We start from the raw sequence: 10,134 nt of genomic DNA on the forward strand, positions 1-10,134 counted from the left end.
TTTAATATATTCAAATATTATATTTATTAAAATAATATAATACGATACAAATATAACACAATACATAATGATATATTATGACACTACACTCTAAATCAGTTTAAAATATTTTATAATTATTTTATTATAAAAATAATAATTTAACATTTTGTAAATTGTGTTGTTTTGATTAAATAAATTGTATACTTAATTGTTTTCCATGTAACAATTTTGCAGTATTAATTTTATATCTAAAACCTAGCGTATGTGAATTAATTTTCTTATTTATGACTTTTTAAAAAATAAAATCTATACTAAATTTACCACAAATTATAATTGGATAAAAATACAAGTATAACTTTTACAAAAATAAAAAATATAAATAGAATAATCAAAAATAGTTATAGAGGTGCATCAAAAAATGAAAATACAATACAGAATGATTACAATAATACATATTAATTTGAAAAATCAGAATAATTTTTTTTTATGTATGATAATGATTTTACGTTAAATGAATATAAAAGAAAAGAATATAAATAAGAAAATAAAAATAAAATAAACTAATAATAAAAATAGAAAATAATATGAAGAGAATATTCTCTTCTTTTTTTTAACCACGACAATAATGTTATAATTTTTCCTTGAGGAGACGGTCACCATATGGATAGTGTCATGAAACAAGTGATAGTACGAAAAATTAATGGCATGCTCTAAGAGGTTGTTTTATTATCAGAGGAATAATATTGGGGTTATAGTAAGTCTCAAAAGAAATTTTTTAAGTTTTGGATGAATTGAAAAGAAATATTGAGACTATAAATTATGAAAAAGTTTAATATCTTTAAATTAGTACAATCGAAATAGGTTATAAATATTTATGTAAAAAATTAAACATTCTTTTTCTCTTCTTTGTTGCACACAAACATAGGCATGATGATGGAATCACATGCAAAAGTAAACTATAAGTGTACTGAAATAAAGACCAGTTGTCATGAACGATTGACCACTCTGATTTAAATGTGATGCAAATGTAATTGAGAATTCAGGTGGCTTATATGATGAAGAAATAAAAGATTCTTAGAGAATTCTTTGTGTTGCTTGTTATCTTGATAAAATGATTATTGTATTAGTTAAGGTCGAGATTGCAATCCTCTAATGTTTTTGGAACATATAAAAGGGTGAATATGGGTCAATTTATCTGCCATGTGGATCATTTACAACTATATGATAGATGCATCTATGTGATGATCACATGTGCTTTGGTGTCAACTTACAAATTGATGTTTGTAAGATTGTTTGCTCGAATTGTTAAAATTAAAAGTACAAATCCAAATTATGAAATTATATTCATAATGTTGGTTGATTTAGCAGAAATTGTATGTCTCTAATTATAGCTAAATCATGGTCATGAGAATAAAACTTCCAAATAAGATTTGGTATAAGATAATTTTATTTAACATGTAGCAATATATTTATAAATGAAGCCAACAAGGCTTTCCCATTAAAGTTGATTCAAGTCAAAAATTAAATAATTTTCATCTAAAATATTAAATGTGCGGTTATGATTTTAATTGCTCCACCACGCATAAAAATGAATTCCTGAATAAAATTGGAATGAATGTTAGATTTTGTAACATGAGGGGGAGAGATGATTTTGACAGCTGAAAATTACGTGTGAGTTTAATTATGAATTATCTAAATCCTCGTTAAATAATTATGTGAACTTAAAGTTCAAGAGATAATTCATTTGTATAATATTCAAAACAATTGCTAGATGAATGTACTGACCAGATGATATAATTCAGCTGTAAAAGCTTTAATTTGAAGTCCTTGAAGAACATAGTCTATGATACGCCGGAAGCGTAATATACCAATCGGTTCCAAATATAAAATTTCTTGAAGAAGGAAGGAGCAAATAATCAATATGGTCATGATAATGAGGCAAGTGCTATAAAAGAGTACATTGACATAACAATTTATAAAACCTCAAAAGAGGTATGGGTACCTGAAAAAATGAAGAGATCTCAATAAATTATGTCTTGTTGGAGATATCAAATTACCGTCAACGGTATCTTTGATATGAAGTGAGCTCAATGATATAATTTGTGGCGAGGATCTTGAATTCAAATCTATCATAGATTGCAGACAAATAAATGATTAGCCAAGTAAAATGCATAATTCAAGTATATTTTGTTTCACTTAGAAAAGTGATGTTGGAATTGATAGTCCATAAATCGTGGTATAATGTCACTGGGGTACAAATAAATAATTATGCGATAGTATAACCGTAAATATAAAGTACTATTGATGCCTTGGGGCATAAATGTTTTTCGCAAAAGTCCTGACATTATTGGAGAAGTTTGCTCCTATGGTGGACGCAATGAGGTTTGTTTTGATTTAGCGACATATCTAAAACTTGAATGCATATACTGAATAATTGTCATGTCTAGTTAGACGATGAAGGTTAAAATTTTTGAAGTAATCGAGGTGTCTGAAGCATATGAGAGTTTGAAAAAAACATTTTCTATAAAGCTTCAAGAATCCTTATATAGATTGAAATAGTCAAGGAAGAAAATAGTACAAGAGGAATGATCTAATTGTCCTTGAATTTTTATGAAATGATTAGGATCTAAATCTGTGTTATAGTTGTGTATGTTGATGATTTGAACATCATTAGCACTCTTCAAGAGCTTTCTAAAGCTGTTGAGTGTTCGAAAACGTGAAAAGCTTTTGGTAAGACAGAATGTTGTCTTGACCTATAAATTGATAATTTGACAAATAAAATATTTGTCCATCAATCAACATACAAAGAAAGATTTTGATGAGATTTTTATATGGATAAATTACATTCATTGAGTACCCCAATGATTATGAGATCACTTGATATAAATGATGATTCAGTTTGATCTCAAAGAAAGATGAAATGTTTTTTGGTGATGAAACTCTATATTTTAGTGTAATCAGGGCACTAATACATCTTGCTAAGAATAATCGATTAAATATTTATTTTGCAGTAAATTTACTGGCAAGATTCAGTTCATCCCCAATAAAAAGATATTGAAATAGTGTTAAGCACATGATTGAATATCTTCGAAGGATCATAGTTATTGGTTTATTCTATTTTGAGGAACCCAAAACAAAATTGATTGGTTTCGCATATGCAAAATATTTATCTAATCCGCATAAAGCTAAATCTCAAGCACGCTATTTGTTTGCATGTAGAGGCACAATAATATCTTGGCCATTAATGAAGCAAATGTGGATGATCACTTCTTCAAACTATGTAGAAATAAAAGTCCTTCATGAAGCAAGTCGAAAGTGCGTATAATTATGATCAATGACACACCATATTCAGGATGATATATCAACCATAATGTATGAAAATAATCAACAGTAAATGAAAGTGTCCACAAAATGATTATTGTTGTGAACAAGTTGAACGAGCAATTTACTTGTAACAACAAGGTCATGACGAATGGAATGATATTCAATAATGTATTCGAATAAAGCTCAAAGTCTCGTTATATTCATCAAATCAAAAAAATGATATATTGAAATGAGTTTAACTATACAACATCTTCGTGAATGTGATTTAATGACAAAGATACTGTCAATATTAATAATTGAGAAGCTAGTCTATAATATTTGATGACGTCATTGCAAGAAATTAAGTGATATTTTGATCAAGGGGAGTATAATAAACGTTGTACTCTTTTTTTATTGATCGGGGTTTTGTCCCACTAAGTTTTCATGACAAGGTTTTTAATGAGACAACAAATAGTACGTATAAAAAGATATGTGTTCCCATTTTTTTTTCAATAGAATTTTTTCCCATTTTTTTTCTTGTAAGGTTTTAACAATCTAGATACATTATCTATGGACATTCAAGGAGGAGTGTTATAAATCTATTGAATTGTGTGGATTGTCTTTTAGATATACTCAAGATTTAATTGTATTCATGTATACATGTTTCTACGATAATAAAACTATTTGAATAATATATATCCACCAATTTATAACTTTTAAAAATAATATCTCTAACACTATAAATAAAAATATCACTCACTATTTGAAATACGCACTTTGCTCAAGAAAAGTTCTCTTTGTCCATCTCCATGTCTTGTTTTCTCTCTCTTTATAGTTAAACTTGATTTTATGACGGTAAGAAAATTGTGACAAAAAAGGTGAGTGAAATAGACAAGGGACCCAGGCGGTTAGTGATACTAGATCATTAGCCAGACTTTTCGGCCTTCACGTGGGAGGCTTGAAACATGAGCGCGAAATTTCGGTTGGTTTGAGAAGGCGCAAAAACAGTCCTCTATTCTTATGTCCCTTGTTTTTAACTACTACTAGGGTTTTAATCTTCTCCGGTGGCCGCCATGGAAGAAGTTCGGTCTACCACAGCTTGGGTCGCTACTCACTCCTCTCATGTCACCGTTGATTTCACAGGTCCCTCAGCATTCTCTCCGTGTTTCCCATTACGTTAATCCAATGCACTTCCGTTACTAATTTTCTTTTAATCTCAAATTATTTAGAGTCTGTTATTTGGCTTGTATTTGATAGTATAAGATTACATTTTGGTATGTGTTATATGCAGGCATTGAGAAGGTTGCTGAAAATATGAAGAACTCATTAACAAAAGTGGAGTGGGATTTTGAAGGGATTCACTATTTTGATAACGGGCCACTCACCGTTCAGTATTTGTTGGTCTTGGATACATTGAATTTCTGTTTCTGGCCAGGTACCTTAATAAGTTTATCGTTAAGGAAGCAGTAAACAGCCTTGTAAATTATTCAGATGCTAAACTTGTGAAATTGCTTTAATATTATTTGTCTTTAAGCTATATTTCTTATAAATGAATGACATAAGTGCTGGGAAACTTCAGTGTTGTACTTGGTCAAAATGTCAGAAGTATCTTCTAACTTTTTATCCTTGAACTCGCACATTTATGTTGATCAAGAAAATTTGTAATACAGAACCGTATTCATGATGCTTGTTAGGGCTTATTTAAAGGTTCTTATAGCAGTTTTTATTTCAGTTGTTTGAAAATATGCTCTGGTGTATTGACCTTTAACTTGCATCTAATTGCAGATGAGGAGATGAGTTATGATCATCTGGCATCCGGATTAAAGGTTACTCTTGAAAGTGACAAATCTGCATTTGATGCTGATCGTCTACAGAAATATACTGGTAAGCAGGTTTCTTTGAGACTCTGCCTTTTGGATTTTTTTTTTACTTTGCCTACTCCACCCATTGCGTGAGGAAAGCCTTCTAGTAGTGGCATGAGACTGTTGGCATCCAGTGATGCACTCGGGGGCTATGTGATGTTCACTGAACAGTCTCTCAATTCGTATATAAAAGTGGTCCCTTAAGAATGCGAATGATGTCCACTTTTTCTTTTGAATACCCATCTTATAATTTAATCCCTTTCAATCCAACTAACTACAATCTATGGGAATGCCTTTGTGATCATTAACTTTAAGGTCCTCATTTAACTATTACAAGTGAGGTAATCCAAGATCCAAAACTTGTTATCATTTTTTAGCCTTTAGTTAAAATTTTCTATTGTTGTTGAAGTAGCTCATTATTCGACAAAAAATATTGTGATAAATCCTAGTTTAGAATCTCTGGCATGACACTCACTCTCTTAAATCTTTAGAATTTAACTCCTATTGCAATTTATTCCACGTCTCAAGGTTAAGTCAGGAGATTGAAAAGAATTAAAATTTGATGCAGCAATAGAGACACATAAGATTAATAAAGTATAAAAGGGATCATAACTGATGTAGCAATAAAGACTCGTGAGATTAATAAACTATTAGGGCCAGAACAGAATAATTTTTTTTATGACAAGGGAAACCTGCAGCTGCTACTCTTCGGGTGCACACAAAATAAAACCCCTACTCATGTGCAATAGCTCGCAAACCACACAGGAGAGTAATCCGCATTAGAAAAGCCTGATGCGATAAGCTCGATGGGAAACCCCTTGCTTTTGCTGGCAAGGGGTTTCGAACTTGAGACCTCCAACATGGAAGTCCCAAGCCCAAACCACATGGCCACGGGCCATCCCAAAGGGTAGCTAGAGGAGAACATTACCTTGAAAGCATCTTCGTTGGTTATGTTTGTGTTCAGCAAGTCTTTATGTTAAGCAACTCACGGGTTCAATTTATATAGTTTGACAAATGTCTTGAATGTTTTGAGTTCTGAAATCTTATAACCTTTCCCTTTGTACTTGTTTGAAGATAATCTCATTGCAAACACCATTTTTTAGGTCCTCAATTAAGGAAAATGTTGAACTGGTCAAGACCATTGCCTTTGGAGGATGAACGAGTGCGCTTATTGCATGAGGTACACTTCTTAATTCTTGATTTGGTGTTCTATGCACTCTTTTAATGCTTCGGCAGGTGATAATTATTTTTTTTTTGCATTATGTGCATTCTCTTAATGTTCAGAAGTCGTAATTTGCTGTGACTTATAATAATGTGTGATCTCTTAAGCTTGTTAGTGAGCTAATAGCTCTGTGGAATAATGGTTAAGGTTGGGCTTGAGCTTGAGAGGAGCTTTGAGGGAAAGGCATCTAAACTTGTGGAGTCCTGCGACAACTCTGCTGCAAAGCTTGTAGCTCTTATGACACGCCACTTCCCTGGTATAGTTATCCTTTTACATGTTACATTTGATCATATTTCCAACAATGAGATGTAATATGTATCCTTGTTTATTTTACTGTTGCAGGCTTCCGTGATCACACGGTATACAAAGGCCACCAGATTTTCTTGTATAAAAGAGCTCAAATTTTTGCTGCTGATTTGTGGGGTGCATTTAAGGGTCAAGGATACGGTGATTTTGAAGACATAAGCTCAATAACCATATTTGCTGATTATATTGTTCCAGCTGTCCTTCAGCAACTTGGAGTGCTGAGATATCGTTCTTCCCTGGATAATATTATCAAGAAAAATACTGAAATTGTCTCAGGCAGTGAGGAGGAAGTAGAACTCCGAGCCTGCTCTGTTTATGCTGTGGAGAAAATAAAGGAGTTGATCAGTAAAAAGACTGGGAAGCAGGTTGGTCTTGCTCATTTCCATTGTTTTGATGTTCTTTAGTGGTTAGATTTGGTGATTGCTAACTTATACTCAGCCAATTTTGTTGAATGAATATGCATTTTTTTGCATGTGTAAAGCTTGACGTCTCTTATTGACAGGGCTATGAGGAAACGTGCAATATTTCATATACTTCACCCTAGAACAGTTATATCCCGAAGTTTGCAGATAAATGACTTCATGAAATAGAATAATCTACAATATAGAAAATCATTCTTTTAGCTTTAACAGTTGATCGGCTGGTATTAATTGAAATTCTGGCCATCTAGAGTGTTGGTTTTAGATATTTGATGCCTACTCTTCGATTTTAAAACATACAAGTCAACTTGTATGCTTTTTTTTTTTTACTTTCTAATATATAGTTATACCTATTGGAACAAGAAATCATCAAATGGAAATGTTAGAAACACATTCGTAAAAGTGAGCCTTCAAAAGGCAACAGGCAATCAAATTGCAGCTAACATGCCTACTCTAGCTAAGGTTAGAAATATATAGTTATTGCGCCAGCTAAGTTTTTTCTTACATCATGTTGATGTCTTGAGGTTAAATACAAGACTATAAAAAGGTGAGTTACATGTCCAATGGTTAAGGTAAGTTATATCTGAGCTGAGATCTATATACCTGATTTCATTGCTGGCAATAAATAAATAAAGGCTGCACTTGTCGGGGTGGCCCAATGGTTTGAGCTTGGGACTTCCATGTTGGAGGTCTCAAGTTCAAAACCCCTTGCCAGCGAAAGCAAATGGTTTGTTTTCTGGGTCAAGCTCGTCACACTAGGCTTGTCTAGTGCGGGTTACCTCTTCTATGTGATTTGCAAGCTATTGCACAAGAGTAGAGGTTTTACCCTGTGCACACTTAAAGGGTACTGGCTGTAGGTTTCCCTTGTCATCAAAAATAAAAATAAAGGCTGCTACTGTGGTTACTGTTAGTCTGACATGTAAGCTATGTTCCTTGCAAGATATTTGGTAGAATTTTTTCCTTTCTAATATTTATCAACTTGTTATTCCTGTGCTATGTGTATTCTAAAGTGAGTTCCCAATTTACTTTGTTTGAATGCCACTTTTACAAAAATGTGACATCTCATTTTGCTATACAGGTGTTGAGTGTTGAACTGGATCTCTGGTTATGGGCTTTTGGCATACAATGCCCATCTCTTCAACACCATCGGACACTCTCTATCTATTATTGACTATAGTAATTAAGCTCCATTTTCATTGCAGTCTTGCATACAATTATGGTCTTGATTTTGGGATTTTGACATTTCCACGTCTAGATGTAACAGTACAGAAATTATACAGGATTATTTTCTCCTCTTGGTGGTGAATTTACTTTTTTCAAGGAGTGCAGAGGAGAGGTTGATTATCCGTTTATGCAGTACCTTGTATAATGTTGATGGGCTCAACACTCGGGCTGTTTGGTTAGAGTTATGGATGTATTCGTTTAGATAGAATTTAGTGTAGGATGAGTTATTAGTTATTCAAATATTAGTTATATAAGATTTAATTATGCACATATATTAGTCATGAAAGATTTAGTTAGATAGGTATTAGTATGTAGATCTTTTTAAAAAAATGGTAAGCTTATTCTTATTTCTTAATTTCAAAATGTTTAATAAGCTAATATGTATTATACTCGTCAAATTAAATCAAAATAAAAATAAACACAAATAATTCCAGCACCGTTACAGAAGCATGTTAAATAACTAAAACCAAAAGTCATTTGCAATAAATATTATTTAATTTCTCAAATATTTATAGCGGCTATCTCAAATAATTCCAGCAAAAGTCATTTGCAATAAATATAATTTAATTTCTCAAATATTTATAGCGGCTATCTCAAATAATTCCAGCACCATTAGAGAAGCATATTTTAAATATAACTAATAAGTATAACATTAGCAAATAAATATCACATTTTTTGTCGTAATTCGTTTTTATTACTTTAAAAAAAGTAGGAAGTGAAATAAAACAAGAAACGGTAAAAGTTCAGTTTTTCTTAAATATTATATTTGGCCATGGAAAAGGGTAAATGCCTAATTTATTATTTAATATATGTATAAATAATATACACCTAATTTATTTCACTTTCTTTTATACATAACTTATATATATATTTTTTTCATAAGTTATATCAGTATTAATTGTGTAGACTACAAAAAAATGCAACAAAACACAGAATATAAATTAATAAATGAATAACATTTATATAATATTTGAAAACGTATCAACCAAACATTATATAAAAAGTAATATATGAAACCAAACAAGATATAAAATTAACACATGAATAACCAAAGTTATTCATGTATTAACTTCATGTTTATTCCATAAACAAATGGCCCCTTAATTACTAACAAGGGTTGTGGTGGAATGATAAATACTCTTTTATACTTGAGTCTCGGTTTGAGTCCCCTTGGATATAAAATCACCTTTGTTAGGGAGCGATTTACCCCTCAATGTAGGACTTCCTCGATGCAAATCCGATTTTAGTTGAATTCAATGTGAATATCGGACATCGGGTGAGTAACTATTAGATACCGAACACTAAATGAGAAATAAAAAAAAAGTCCCTCAATCCTATATATATATAGTATATGCTAATTATTCAATTTCGATCAAATCAAAATTATAAAGAAAAAGATGTTAATGAAATAGAACGAAGAATTATGAGTGGGTGTATTGAGTAATTTTCCTTTAAATTATTTAAGTCATAAATATAATTTACACTTAATTATAAATATAATAATAACGACGGATCAATAAAAACAACATAATAATAAGAGAAGTCATTAATTATGCTACAATTTTCTCCTTTAAAAGACTCTAATTTGATTTAGTTTATCATTTTTTATTTTTTAAAAATTTAAGCTAAATAAGATAAAAAGATTATTTTTTTTAAGAATAAACAATTAAAGCCAAAAAAAATATAAAAAATGAAATAAGTGAAGGGGTAAGCAAATAACCTGTTCTTATTTTAATTAGGAAACTTTTTTTAGCGTGTTTTATTTTTTTAAATTTTACGCGTGTTAAATTTTTTGTTCTATAAAAGAGATCCCACC

General features: G+C 31.1%; 1 protein-coding gene across 1 annotated transcript; it reads left to right on the forward strand.

Moving 5' to 3' along the window:
* Positions 1 to 4,055: 4,055 nt before the first annotated feature.
* LOC101258713 (uncharacterized) lies at positions 4,056 to 8,414 on the forward strand. Its single transcript, XM_004231865.5, has 7 exons — positions 4,056 to 4,428; positions 4,577 to 4,720; positions 5,071 to 5,169; positions 6,251 to 6,327; positions 6,517 to 6,625; positions 6,712 to 7,040; positions 8,173 to 8,414. Exons 1-7 carry the CDS (start codon positions 4,359 to 4,361, stop codon positions 8,263 to 8,265), a joined length of 921 nt encoding a protein of 306 aa, XP_004231913.1. The 5' UTR covers positions 4,056 to 4,358; the 3' UTR covers positions 8,266 to 8,414.
* Positions 8,415 to 10,134: the final 1,720 nt, after the last annotated feature.

This window comes from Solanum lycopersicum, chromosome 2 (assembly GCF_036512215.1).
Source record: "Solanum lycopersicum chromosome 2, SLM_r2.1".
Lineage (NCBI taxonomy): Eukaryota > Viridiplantae > Streptophyta > Magnoliopsida > Solanales > Solanaceae > Solanum > Solanum lycopersicum.